This window comes from Leptonychotes weddellii, chromosome 5 (genome assembly GCF_054177405.1).
Source record: "Leptonychotes weddellii isolate Sample4059 chromosome 5, ASM5417740v2, whole genome shotgun sequence".
In the NCBI taxonomy this organism is placed as follows: domain Eukaryota; kingdom Metazoa; phylum Chordata; class Mammalia; order Carnivora; family Phocidae; genus Leptonychotes; species Leptonychotes weddellii.
In genome coordinates this window covers 92042803-92058023 of record NC_138373.1, presented here as the reverse complement: position 1 = coordinate 92058023, position 15221 = coordinate 92042803, and the positions used below count along the sequence as shown (strand labels likewise).

The 15221-nt window shown below is 37.8% G+C and overlaps 1 protein-coding gene across 3 annotated transcripts in view; it reads left to right on the top strand.

Annotated features, from left to right (window-relative positions):
• Positions 1-13766, top strand: part of PKP2 (plakophilin 2) — an 87997-nt gene extending 74231 nt beyond the window's left edge. Inside the window, exons 10-14 of one of the 3 annotated variants that reach the window (XM_081821467.1) lie at positions 1489-1642; positions 9489-9678; positions 10567-10641; positions 12057-12144; positions 12292-12506. In XM_081821467.1, coding sequence (XP_081677593.1) covers positions 1489-1642; positions 9489-9678; positions 10567-10641; positions 12057-12144; positions 12292-12360 — 576 coding nt within the window. In that variant the 3' untranslated portion in view covers positions 12361-12506. Of the gene's footprint in view, positions 1-1488; positions 1643-9488; positions 9679-10566; positions 10642-12056; positions 12145-12291 lie in introns of all 3 variants that reach the window. The other 2 variants (XM_081821468.1, XM_081821469.1) reach the window with 2 other exon arrangements.
• The last annotated feature ends 1455 nt before the right edge of the window (positions 13767-15221 follow it).

The following is a 15221-nucleotide window of genomic DNA, read 5'->3' as shown; positions in this document are numbered from 1 at the left end:
AGAGGGAATGAGAGAGGGAGAGCCTGAGAGGGGGTTGGGTCACAGGGAGAAGCAGACTCCCACTGAGCAGGAAGCCCAGTGCATCACTCTTGATCCCTGGAGTCCAGGATCATGACCTGAGCCGAAGGCAAACACTTAACGACTGAGCCACCCAGGCGCCCCCGATTTTTTTTTAATATTTAAGTAATCTCTATACCCAAAGTGGGGCTCGAACTCACAACTCAAAGATCAAGAGCCGCAGGCTCCACCAGCTGAGCCAGCCAGGTGCCCCAATACTGAAACAGTTTTAAGGACCTCCTGTCCCCTCCCTGAAACCTATCCTGGGCCCTATATTAAGAACCCCTGTTCTAAAAAGTATAGTGGAGAATGTAAGGAGAGCAGTCTGCCGGAGGTGGGGGAAATAAGCAGTGTTTAGATAAGAGAAACAGAGAAGATAGACACCCTGAAGAATGGTCAAGAATTTTAGGAATTTCTGGCAGGTGGCCTCAAGTTAGCTTCAAATACAAATCTATAAAGTTTTAGATATAAGCTGAGACCCCAGTATTAGAAGTTTATTGATGCTAGGAAGGTTCTGGTCAGTACTCAGACCCCCTGAAAGTAGGTGGCCAGCCTGATTCCAAATATGATTTGCACATACAACCTCTGATTGAGAATGTAAAATTAAATCGAACTAGCCATACATTCTTTTCTTTAAAAGCCCAATATCTCTTTCAGAATAAGCTGACTTCTTAGAAATGAATAAGTTTATTAAAATATGTAAAATACCAAAATGTGAGCAAGAAGGTGACCAAAGCAACAGCGAGCAAATATGCTGAAATATTAAAGACATCTCCCTTTAAAATTTTTCTCAGCTCAGTTGTCTTTATAGGTAAATTCCACGAGGCCCACAAAGTTGGGATTATTCTTGTATTAAACAAATAGTTCAAGAAAATAGAAAAAGGGAAAACATGATGCAACTAATTTCATGACACTAGTGTTTGATTCTAAAACATTGTCCTTATATCCTTTTCACAATGCTGAGCTGAAAATGGGAATAAAGAGGAAATAAAGGAAAAGACAGGCCCATTTTATTTATAAACATGCAAAAACATAGAAACTAACCAAATCTAGTGTTCTATTTAAAAATACCAAATAAGCTGTTTTTATCCTGTAATAAAATTGAAAATGTAATAAGAATTTTTTTTTTAATTTTATTTATTTATTTGAGAGAGGCAGAGAGAGCATGAACAGGGAGAGGGGCAGAAGGAGAGGGAGAAGCAGACTCCTATGACCCCGGGATCATGACCTGAGCCAAAGGCAGACACTTAATGAACTGAGCCACCCAGGCGCCCCTGAAAACATAAGAATTTAAAGGAAATATCTTCAGACTAGTTTCATCACAGCTTAGTTTTCAAAACATCTTGCTCAGTCTCTAATAATCTACAGAAATTTAATATTAGCGTGAAGTCAAAAGGCAATAGTACTGATAAGACATGTCTCATGCAACAGATGCCGACGTCAGTAGCTCAGACAGTTGTCCAGAAGGAAAATGGCCTTCAGCACACCCGCAAGATGCTGCATGTTGGTGATCCAAGTGTGAAAAAGACGGCGGTCTCCCTGCTGAGAAATTTGTCTCGGAATCTTTCTCTGCAGAATGAAATTGGTGAGTCAACAAACGTGTCTCGATGTCGTGAATACATATTGAAATTACAAAGGCAGGGAACCATTGTCTTTATCATGTTTTATACAATGACGAACTGAAAATGACAAAAGGAGCGAAATGTGGGAAATAGACCTGGCCTTTGCACCCAGGCATCCAGATCCAGGTAGGCTTTCTCCCTGGGTTTCAAATAGGATTTTTCTTAATATCCAGCATTTTTTTGTTTGAATTACTGCAGAAGAAAAATTTCAGCCCTAATTATAATTAACAAGGGAGGTAACACGTCTGATGTTTTTCAGCCATTGGCTGTGCGGTCAGGGGTCTTTTTAACCCACGCAGTTAGTTTAACCTGCTTAAGCACTGCTCTTCTAAAACATTGAAAATATACACACAGCAGTCCTCGTTTTAGAAGCTTGGTCCCTGTTGCACTAGAAAAAAATGGATGGACATGCAAAAAGACAAGAAGGAGGAGTCACTGAATATATATTGAATTCGGCATACATTTGCAACGACGTGAATGGAACTAGAGGGGATTATGCTAAGCAAAGTAAGTCTGTCAGAGAAAGACAATTATCATATGATCTCACTCATATGTGGAATTGAAGAAACAAAACACATGAACATAAAGGAAAGAAAGGAAAAATAAGATAAAAACAGAGAGGGAAGCAAACCATAAGAGACTCCTAACTATAGAGAACAAACAGGGTTGCTCGAGGGGAGGTGGGTGGGGATGGGATAACTGGGTGATGGGTATTAAGGAGGGCACTTGATGAGATATGCAACTGAGGAATCACTGAATTCTACCCCTGAAACTAATAATACACTATATGTTAACTAAATTGAATTTAAATAAAAAATTTTAAAAATTAAAAAAAATTTGGCATAGGTGGTTTTACAATGAATACATTGAAACATTTGCTCCCTTTTTTGAGAGTCTATTATTGACAAAGATAACTATGTTACACTATCAAGTAATACAATGTTTTGTTCATTTGCTTTATACACAGAAATGTCTGATAAATGTGAATCAGGTCAAAAACTATAAAATGAGATAATAGGAAGGTTAACACCAAAATCAGTCATGCTTCCTAATGCTCCATAAATTAGTCATTCCTGACAACTCGAAGTTCAGTTTTTCACAAAATTCCACTAAAATTATAGACAAATTTTTGTTTGGTTTTAGGGAATTGGGTTAATTTGGAATACACACACAGACACACAGCACCAGAGATACTGAAGTCTGTGGTTTTGTTTTAATGTCATTTCCAAAGCCTGCCAGCCGCACAATATTGGAGAGGTGGTTTCATGCAATGGTTTCCTGCCCATTATAAATATAGAGAGAGCCTGGAAATTTTTCACGAATCTAAAAGAAACCTTGCCCTAGGCGCTCTGAAAATTATGAAAGTGTTCTCATTGTCCTTTGTGGACTTTTGTGCTGCACTTGAATCAGGTGTATCATCCTTTGACTTTTTTTTTTTCCGCAAAGGAAATGTTGACTCCATCTTTAAGCAGGGCTGATGGAGGTAACCGCCCTGGACGCGGTCTACACATGCCTTCAGGGCAGAAATGCTGTTGTTCCCATGTTCTACCATCTTCTAACTGTTGGGAAGATACAAGTGTAGCCCCACACTTTCCTTTTTTTTTTTTCTTTTTTAATATATATATAAACCCTCTATTTAATTCTTCAGTTGAGCAGAAAATGGCCTTAGCAGAGAGAAGGTGTTTTTTGCATTTCACTATACTTAATGTTTATTTATTTTCTTAGTTTGCCTACTTTGAGTGAGTTCTGGCTTTGATACATTACATCTGAAATTTTCTTTGCTCACCTTGGTAATTAGAATAATTACACTTTTTTTCCTCTTAATTTTTAATGGCTTAACAATGTGACTTCTCATCCCATATTTGTCACTTTTAACCAGACCTAAGTAAATGGAAAATCATTGTTTTGGATGGTTTTATTAAAGAACAACTTCAATTTTTTTTAAAAGACGTATGCTCATTTTAAAAATTCAAGCAATTAAGAAAAGCACCACAAATAAAGCAAAAATACTTCCTCTTACCACTCAGAAAACAACCATTGTTACCCTTAGTTGAATATTATTCCAGACATCTCTCTATGCCTATGGACATAAAAGTTTAGACAAACAGAAAGATAAATGATATTAAAATTGGATCATACAACATCTAGTGGCTAATCAGAGTTAATTTTAACAAAAGCAAACTAAATGATATAGAATCACTGAACTTTGGATAAATTTTTCACTACATTTCAGGCATGTTTTAGAGACTGTGGTAATGTGTACTCAAGTTTGTCTCAGTCCTGATTTCCAACTTTTGGCCAAACCTAGAAGAATGTCTTGATTGCCCCCCCAGCAATATTAGTCTCCTCAATCTCTAATAGTTCCTCTTTTGTAACATGCGTATGACATGTGTGTAACATGTATAACGTGTATTTTTGTCACCAGCCTGTAAAAACATAAAATGGAAAGAAACAAAGAATGGAAAGAAGGAAGGGAAGGAAGGGAGAGAGGGAAAGAGAGAGGAAAGTTTCTATTCAAATGTCTGTATTCCAGTTTGTCATTTTAGTGGTCCTCTTAACTAAAGTGCCATGTAAATTGTAGGTGATGCCCACTGAACATTATAGGGAGGACCAGTGTTTTGTTAAATAGGTCTGGCCTTCTCCTTTATTATGGAATAGGTCCAAAGGACCATTATGGTACAGTCACATCAGGATTTATTATGACCAGCCTGATCCAAATCCTCTCACTAATGAAGTACTTTGCACCAAAAGTATAGTTTTGTTCAGTTTATTTTTTGGAACCTATTATTATAGTGAGGCTTTTATCCATAAAATTCTAATGAGATCATCTTTATTAGATTCTTTGCAATTTTTAAAATTTTAATTCTGGTGTAGTTAACATGCAGTGTTGTATTCATTTCAGGTGTACAATGTAGCGATTCAACAATTCTTTACAGTACTCAGTGCTCATCACAGTATGTGTACTCTTAATTCCCTTCACCTGTTTCATGCATCCCCCCCCCCCCCCACCTACCTCCCCTCTGGTAAACATCAGTTTGTTCTCTATAATTAAGAGTCTGTTTTTTGGATTGCCTTTTTTTTCCCTTTGTTTATTTTGTTTCTTAAACTCTACATATGAGGGACACCTAGGTGGCTCAGTCAGTTAAGTACCTGCCTTCGCCTCAGGTCATGATCCTGGGGTCCTGGGATCGAGCCTCATATCGGGCTCCCTCTTCAACAGGGAGACTGCTCCTCCTCTCCTTCTGCTGTTCCCCCTGCTTGTGCTCTCTCTCTCTCTCTCAAATAAATAAAATCTTTTTTAAAAAAAAATCTACATATGAGTGAAATCATATGGTATTTGTCTTTCCCTGAGTGACTTATTTCACTTAAGTGTTACACTCTCTAGCTCCAACCATGTTGTTGCAAATGACAAGATTTCTTTCTTTTTTTAATGGCTGAATAATATTCCATATAATGCATATATACACACACACACACACCACATTTTCTTTATCTACTCATCTATCCATGGGTATTTGGGCTGCTTCCATAATTTGGCTACTGTAAATAATGCTGCAGTAAACATAGTGGTGCATGTATCCCTTTGAATTAGTGTTTTTGTATTCTTTGGGTAAATAGCCAGTAGTGCAATTACTAGATGGTAGGGTAGTCCTATTTTTAATTTTTTGAAGAATTTCCATACTGTCTCCCACAGTGGCTGCACCGGGTTGCATTCCCACCAACAGTGTACGAGGGTTCCTTTTTCTCCATATTCTTGCCAACACTTGTTGTTTCTTGAGTTTTTTTTTATTTTAGACATCTGACGGGTGTGAGGTGATATCTCATTGTGGCTTTGATCTGCATTTTCTTGATGATAAGTGATGATGAGCATCTTTTCATGTGTCTGTTGGCCATCTGTCTTCTTTGGAGAAACATCTGTTCTTCTCATTTTTTAATTGGATTATTTGTTTTATGGGTGCTGAGTTGTATAAGTTCTTTGTATATTTTGGTTAATAACCCTTTATCAGATATGTCATTTGCAACTATCTCCTTCCATTCAGTAGGTTATCTTTTAGTTTTGCTGGTTGTTTTTTGCTGAACAGAAGCTTTTTCATTTGATGTAGTCCCAATAGTTTACTTTTGCTTTGTTTCCCTTGCCTCAGTAGACAGATCTAGAAAAATGTTGCTACAGTCGATGTCAGAGAAATTACTGCCTGTGCTCTCTTCTAGGAATTTTATGGTTTCAGGTCTCACACTGAGGTCCTTAATCGATCTTATTTTTGCGTATGGTGTAAGGAGGTGGTCCAGTTTCATTCTTTTGCATGTTGCTGTCCAGTTTTCCCAACACCATTTGTTGAACAGACTGGTATTTTCCCATTGCATATTCTTACCTCCCTTGTCAAAGATTAATTGACCATATAATTATGCGTTTGCTTCTGTGTAGCCCCATGCTTTCATAAGATGATCCCCTGATAAAGCTCCTCTCATTTCAAAGACAGTATCGAGAAGAGGCTTCTGCAAGATAAATGCAATTTTTAAATTCCAAATCAGCTTTATGTCAGATACACAATTTGAGTGACAGGACCCATCTTGATTCAGAGTATTCATAGCCAGGAATAAATGAAAATCAGTTTGAAATACATGAATCGCATTCTCATGAGAGACTTCTAGACTAAAACTTTCCATATGTTGACCTGGAATGAAATCCTCACATATTTCTCAGATTTACAGAAATAAACTTAAAACTTACATTTTATTGGGGCGCCTGGGTGGCTCAGTCGGTTAAGCGTCTGCCTTTGGGTCAGGTCGTGATCCCAGGGTCCTGGGATCGAGCCCCGCATCGGGCTCCCTGCTCAGTGGGGAGTCTGCTTCTCCTTCTGACCCTCCCCCCTGCTTGTGCACACACACTGTCTCTCTCAAATAAATAAATAAAATCTTTTTTAAAAACTTATATTTCCTTACAAATTTAAAGATAGGCACACTTGGTTTGGTGACAGAATAATAGATCTCATGCAGAGGACAGCGGATCTGCGTCCTACAGTGCCACTTCGTTACACACACCACCTTGGCTGGTCATTCAGTCACTACCTCACAGTGATTTTACAAGCATCAGATAAAATAATGTATTTATAAGGAAGTATTTGGACACATCTTGAGATTCTCAATTCCCATTTACTCATAGTTACAGATGTTTTCAGACATCCAACTAATGTCTTGACTTTTTAAGGCATTGAATTTAAAGATTAAATAAAATCTCCCTCAACAATATGACATTGAGCTCTAACCCTCCAATATGATGATAAGGCCTTTAATTTTATATATCACTATTAAAGATCCCATTTTAATTGTCCCAGAATAAATATATTTATCCAGGCCCAGTTATGTGTGTATGTATGTATGTATACATACCTATGCTCTTTCTTCTCAGGTTTCTTTTGCCTATTTTCTTTCCTAACGTTATGTGTATGCAATTATGTATGTATATATATTACCAACTCTTTGAAGTAGATACTATTATTCCCCATTTTACAGGTTAGGAAAATGCAGCATGGAGAGGTTAAGTAGCTTGCCCAGACCACACAGCCACTGAGTGGCAGAGACAGGACTGAAACTGAAGAAGTGTGACTTCAGAGGCTGAGCTCTGAGCTCTGAACACTGGGCCATGATGTTTCAATGAGAGTCAAAGCCAGAGTTCAGGTCTTTGAGCAGAAGGTGTGTCTTTCCTGTCAATCATGTCCACGTATTATCAAAGGATGACAGTTGCTCAGTTCCTTTTATTGCATCCCTCTCCGTTTTAGGCATAGCGATCGATGCTGGAGGTCCAGAAATGAATATAATTGTCTTCAAGGAACCCATAGCCCTCTTTGGAATGACTAATTACAATGCAGTGCCCTAGAGAGGAGTGCAGTTCATCGTGACACATAAACTCAGATGAAGAAACAATAAAATTAGGCAGAAGTATTTGTTATACAACCATGATAAACACAACACTGTATTGAAGAGTTGTGAGGAGCAGTAGGAGCATGCTCTCAATCATTTAAGAAGAGTCCAAAGTAGTAAGAGAAAAAGAAAACATACATGAAAAGAATTATTGCAAAAAATTCAGTATAAATTCATATTGCCTAAAATATATACCAATATATTTGAGAAGTTATAATCAAATCATCAAATATTAATACCTCTTTTGTTACCACAAAAAAAGCCAAATTAAAACCCTACAACCAAGAACTTACATAGAAGGTGAAAAGATAAATTTGAAATAGTGGGGTTTTTTTTTCTTTTTTAAATGATAGTATTATTTGGGGCACCTGGGTGGCTCAGTCGTTAAGCATCTGCCTTCGGCTCAGGTCATGATCCCAGGGTCCTGGGATCGAGCCCCACATTGGGCTCCCTGCTCGGTGGAAAGCCTGCTTCTCCCTCTCCCACTCCCCCTGCTTGTGTTCCTGCTCTCGCTATCTCTCTCTCTGTCAAATAAATAAATAAAATCTTAAAAAAAAAAAGTATTTGTACATTGAAGAAACTAAGCAGTACAGATAATTTTTAAAAAATTTTTAAGTCAAAAAAAAAATTTTTAAGTCACCATCAATAGTATTGTAGAAAAACAAGTCCTATTAGTATTTTAATGTATTTCTTCTCAGGTTTCTTTTGAATATTTTTTTTCCAAATGTTATATATTCTTTATAAATAACTGCACTGAATTTTCTCACAGAATACTAACATAAGTATTTTCTTGTTATACATGTTTTGTAAATATTTTTGGGATACATAATCTTGGCAGATGTGTTTTAGATAATCATATTCCTGTTGAGTTATTTAGGCTTTTTATAATTTTTTACTTATAAGAGCCTCTGCATAAAGCTTTTTCTGTTTTTAAAAGTAATGTCTTTAGGATGAATTTCCAGAAGTGGAATTACTGAATCAAAGAATGTGAAAATTTTTTTAATTCTTCACACTTCTGTCAGATTGTCATTGTCATTTCTATCAAAAGATTTCCAATGTACTGAGCACAGAATATCATCTTTTTCAGGGCACCTGGGTGGCTAAGTTGGTTGAGCATCCAACTCTTTTTTTTTTAAAGATTTTATTTATTCATTTGAGACACAGAGATAGAGAGAGAGAGCATGAGCAGGGGAAGAGGCAGAGGCAGAGGGAAAAGCAGGCTCCCCGCTGAGCCAGGAGCCCGATGTGGGGCTCGATCCCAGGACCCTGGGATCATGACCTGAGCCGAAGGCAGACGCTTAACCATCTGAGCCACCCAGGCGCCCCAGAGCATCCAACTCTTGATTTCAGCTCAGGTCATTCTCTCAGGGTCATGGGATCGGCTCAGCATGAGAGTCTGCTGGAGATTCTCCCTCTCCCTCTGCCCCTCTCCCCACTCACAGGCATGTGTACCCACATGCACTCTCTCCCTATCAAATAAATCTTTTAAAAAAAAAAAGGACTATCATCTTTTTAAAAATCTTTTTTAAATTTGAGTATCAGAGATTATATCTTTCCATATGTTCATTAACCAGTTGTGTTTCTTTTTAAAATATTCTTTACCAGGGCGCCTGAGTGGCTCAGTCAGTTAAGCGTCTGCCTTCGGCTCAGGTCATGATCCTGGGGTCCCGGGATCGAGCCCCGCATCGGGCTCCCTGCTCAGTGGGAAGCCTGCTTCTCCCTGTCCCACTCCCCCTGCTTGTGTTCTCTCTCTCGCTCGCTGTCTCTCTCTGTCAAATAAATAAATAAATAAAATCTTTAAAAAAAAATGTTCTTTACCCAAAATGTATTGGGATCTTGAGATTAAGGGACAGTCCTTCTAATCAAGTGTTGATTTTTTTCATTTTATAGCCAAAGAAACTCTACCGGATTTGGTTTCCATAATTCCTGACACAGTCCCGAGTACTGATCTTCTTATTGAGACTACAGCCTCTGCCTGCTACACTCTGAACAATATGATCCAAAATAGTTACCAGAATGCACGGGATCTTCTAAACACTGGAGGCCTGCAGAAAATCATGACCATCAGCTCAGGCGATGTGTAAGTCCTATAGTATCTGCCTGTTGGCTGTCTCCTCATTCCTCACCACCACTCCCATATGTAAATTTCAACACACATTGAGTACCATGGGTATTGTGCCCAAAAAACGAGATTGTAAAGTTGGGCCAGATCTTCTGGTTCAATCCTTGATAATCAAGCAAATGAAAAACTGAATTCTCCAAGCCAAATCGTTGCCCATTCACTTCTAAAATATCCAGATAGTCAAACTCAATAGTTTCCCTGGGTAGTACACTCCAGCCTTTTATCAACCTAATGAATTAATTTATTTCCCAGAGCCACAGCTGTGATTTAAAACCAGCAAAACGTAGGCAAAGTGGGAGTCCTAGGGACAGGGACTGCCCCTTTCCTCACTTAGATCTGGAGTCAGTGTCGCCCCAGGTGGCTTAGAAGAAGCAGGGATAATACAAGAAGTAGGAGGCAACATAATCAGAAATTCTTGCTTTCTTGGTTTTCTCTATCACATCTCTTCCATCTCTTATTCCCTTTTGAGAATAGAAGGCCTAATGTATAGAAATCATTCTACATCCCTATTTCTGTGTCTTTAATTTTTCCCCACTTAAAAAAAAAAAAAGGTGATAAAGAGAATGAAAAACCTTGTGTAACGAAATTATTACTATTAGTTAATTTAGAGGCATGGAATCCAAAGAGGGCATCTTTTTCTCTTTATACAATTCTGAATTGTTTGACTTGTTAAATACAAGTTACTTTTGTAAACAACTAAGAAAGAGATGAAATGTTATACCCCAATTCTAATCAGTTGTAAAGCAAACAGACTTTACCCCTGGTAGACAGATGTGTGCCTGGCCCCACGGGAAAGCACAGCGGTCTGTGGTGTCCTGGAGTAAACACACATCTCTTTCCCCACAGCCCCATTCAGGCAGGCCCTTGTGCTCTGCAGCCCCACTCTGGCAGACCTCATGGGGAAGGAAGACCATATTCAGAGTGAGTATTAAAAGGACAAACTTTTTGTTTTGTTTTTTATTTAAATTCAATTTAATTAACATATAATGTATTATTAGTTTCAGGGGTAGAATTTAGTGATTCATCAGTTGCATACAACACCCAGGGCTCATTACTTCAGTGCCCTCCTTAATGCCCATCACCCAGTTACCTCATCCCCCCCACTCACCTTGTTTTAGGACAAATTTGAAAGCAAAACATCAAAAACTAAGTATAGTGTCGGGGCACGTGACTGGCTCAGTGGGTGGAACATGTGACTTTTGATCTCAGGGTTGTGAGTTTGAACCCCACGTTGGGTGTAGAGATTACTTAAAAAATAAAGAAGAGGGGTGCCTGGGTGGCTCAGTTGGTTAAGAGTCTGCCTTCGGCTCAGGTCATGATCCCAGGGTCCTGGGTTCCAGCCCCATGTCAGCCTCCCTGCTCCACGGGGAGTCTCCTTCTCCCTCTGCCCCTACTCCGCTCTCTCTCACTCTCTCTCAAATAAATAAATAAAATCTTTTTAAAAAATTGAAGAAAAAAACTAAATACAGTGTCCAATTCTGTAGTGACTTGGATTTATAACAGGAGTGCATTTTCCATTCACTTTATACAAAAACAAAGAAATTTTGAAGCTATTTTAACAAATATTTCAACAAGAATTTATTATATTACCTTGAAAATATTACTCTTACACTCGTAGAGTCACTAAGTCTAGGAGGTAGATATATTTTTCAGTCATGCTTTCCTGAATTTGTATTCTACATATATGCGTTATAGATATACAAATACATTTCTATAGTGTATATATATATTTAATTTTATTTATTAATGTAATATAAAATAAATGTAAATAGTGTATATAAATATACAAATTGTATTCTATAAATCAAGGATCTATGAAATCTAAGGATATATTCCTTATAAATACCAGGAATATGCTCTATAAATTATTTGTTGGCCTGTGCTAGTGGTTTTATTTGTTTATTTATTTATTTATTTATTTATTTTTTAAAGATTTTATTTATTTATTTGACAGAGACAAAGCGAGAGAAGGAACACAAGCAGGGGGAGTGGGAGAGGGAGAAGCAGGCTTCCCGCCGAGCAGGGAGCCCGATGCGGGGCTCGATCCCAGGACCCTGGGATCATGACCTGAGCCGAAGGCAGATGCTTAACGACTGAGCCACCCAGGTGCCCTGTGCTAGTGGTTTTAAAAGATTTTTTTTTAATAATTTTTTTTTTTTAAACCCATTGTGGCCCCTGGCCTTCAAGGCTCACCATTTTGTCACTGTGAGTGGCCTGACTTAGTGGATGGCCACCGAACAACAGCAGTTAAAGAAGATTTACGGAACGTCCAAAGACAGCATCCAGAAGCCTGACACGTTCTCACTGATCTCGGAATGCCTTTTTCCTCTTTTCAGCTATGCCTCCAACAAAGCAAGTAAAGCTGCTTCTGTTCTCCTCTATTCTCTGTGGACACACACGGAGCTGCATAATGCCTACAAGAAGGTAAGAACACTAAAAGGGTATGGGTTGCAGTTAACAGCCAGATCGTAATGTCCCGCTTGTCTGCCCCTGGTGAGACATCACTCCAAACTCCATTTTCTCTTGTGAAAATGTTGTTACCTTTCACATTTCTGTTTGCTTACTCCAAAGGCTCAGTTTAAGAAGACAGATTTTGTCAACAGCCGGACTGCCAAAGCCTACCACTCCCTTAAAGACTGAGGAAAATGAAAAATCGTGCTCTCAGAAATCTCAACTTCACCATTCTCAGCCACAAAAAAGCCCCAAAGGAAAACACCTATTTTTCTACTTCCCCGCCCAAGAAACCTCACAAAAGCATGCCCTGTTTCTTAGCCTTTTCTATTTCCAAGGTCCCCAGAATCCAGAAAACAAATAAGCAGAATATAATTTTATTAGTCTTCTAAAAAACTTCTGCAAGTTTGCTACCAGTAGATACTGGCAACAGGCTCGCTTTTACGCTCCACAGATTGCGGTCCTTGTGATCTGGGCTTATGGTGCAGGGCCTTCCGGAACCAAAATGTGAATTCATGTGGAATGAACATTAACAACAACTAAGGAAGAAGGTGGTTGTATTACTAGGATTTTAAAAGTTTTATTTACGTTTATATTCCTTTTCTGGTTTCCATGTTTTGTCACTCATATGCACATTGCTTCGCCTTTGAGCCATGATTGTATTGTTCTGCAGTGTTGAAACAGAATGGAAACGACAAGAAATATTTGCAGAGTTATCCAGGAGAAAATTTAATGGCAAAATTATACGTTTGTTTACTTTGTGCTTGTTTCTATCCTCTTGAATTTTTTTTTCCGATTTGAAATGAACTTAAGAAACTTAGATCACAGAGCATGCGTGACTCTAAGAAAATGAAATTGAAATGAAGCAATCACAGCAAATTTAAAAATTTTTTCACAGACAAAAGCGACTATGGTTATGAAATTCAATGTTCCCTCTAACACTGGGTAAACATGAGTCTTGCTCAAGGAAATACCTACCCTGTGACAATACCATGAAATGCAAATCTCTTCTGAATAGTAGGATTCAGTGTGATCTGTTGCCTGGACTTTTTCAGCAACTTCTGTGGGCTGTTAGAAAAATGGACTCTACGCTCCTCAGCTACAAAAGGAACCAGAACCTCTCAAACTGTTGTGTGAGCCCAGGGCACTGAAAATACAGCTCATTTTAATGAATTACATATCAATCAGCCGAACTTTGCCCAACATTTAAAAAATAGCGCAGAGCCTTTCAATCTCATGTGATCTTCCTCAAGTCATTATTTTAAGTCAAGGAAATTCTAGAGCAAAAAAAAATGAAGACATTACATTGAGGAAAAATATGTCAAGGCCACCCAGAAATTATATGAGAAATACTAATATTGAAAAGTTGACATCATCTGCTGAAGCTAATCTATATCAAGTGTTCTTTTAACTGAGCTGTGATTAATACCATTTACATAAAATTAGTCTTCTCAACTACAATTCTGTTATATTTTGCTTTTTTTAAAAAAAAATCTGACAATGTTTGCTATAAGAAAATAAGAAGGAAAAAATCCGTCAGCTCCTTTTCGCCAGAAAAGTGTAATAGAAAAATAAATTCCCATTTTCAATTTGAATGTGTACTTAAGTCTTTATTATATTTAGAAGATAAAATTCTTTGAGTTTTAAGAGCTTGTTGGAGAAGACTTAGATTACTAACCTAGTTCAAAATGAAATTAGTTAGATACCAATTTTTAAATACTGAAGAGAGAAATCATCTTTTTCTAGAGTTTTGATGAATAGCATTTGGAACATTTTTATTCCTCCAGGTAACTGATGGATGTTCAAGAAGCTTCTGTTTTTTTAAGGCATTTCTTAAACACAAAAAGAGGGCAAAATAATGTTGCCTGCATTGCTATCTGTGTATATCTGATTTATTTGTGTATCGTGGTATATGTGATATGATTAAATTTCGGTTGCTAAGGGTTTAATAAATGTTTCTATTTCTTCCCTACTTAAAGCCCTAAATTCTTTACCAAGAAACACTTCCTGTAAGAAAACTGGAATTAGCTAATGACTAAAGCATATAACCATGGAGAGACATACAAATGTGGTAGATTTTAGTGAATTGAGTTGGTCTGTGACCCTGATAAGATAGTGTTTGATCCCCATGTCCTGCTTTGTTCACTCTGCTTACCAAAAACCTCACTACTTTACTATCTGTGGAGACCTCTGAGGGAGGAGGTCCTTGTGTGTTGAATATCAGTTTTTGATCACAGGTCCACACAAAAAGCCCTTTTTTTAAAAAATATGTGTCCCAACCTTGCCCATGTCATCAGGGCAATTGACAAGCTGAGCGTGGCCTTTTTGTGTATTTGGGCTAAGAGCTCCAAAGGGCTGCGTCCTTGTCAAGAATTCTTAATGGTGTTGTGGCATATGGGAGGGTGCTGCCCTGGCTTTCTGTCACTGGAAACATTTGTTTATATGTGATGGAAATAACCAAAGGGTTATCTGGCAAGATAGGGGATTAACATGTCAAATGGGAAAATAAGCAGCATGAGTAGATAAACCACTTTAAAATGAATTTAATCACCCTCTGAAGAAGCAATTTCTTAGAATAAAAAAAGGAAATAGGAAATAAATACATTTAAATATATCTTTATATACATATAATTTATTTGTACTATAGTTATAAATGAAATTTCCTCTAAAATGTGTCATGAACTTATTATGCTTTGGAATGAGGACTACTTCAGTATGTTTGTACTTTCAACAAAATTGCAGAAGCCTCAAATCACGGGATGTGAGGATTAGGGGGGAATTTAGAGGACATCTGGTCAAGTCCTCCTTAAAGTATTGTCTTGCATCAGAAAAGACGCAGTTCTTACCAAAGGGATAGAGGAGAAAATTTGCAGTCATTCTTTGAGCTGATGCTCAGCGTAACCCTGTAATTCGCTCATTTTAAGAGTCAGTAACTGTTACACTAAAGTATTTGTTGTGGAAGAGAAAATAAAAAAGGAAACAAACTTTTCAAAATAAAATCCTGCTTTAGATTTAATGTTTTAGTTTATAGCGGTACTGACAGTTTCATC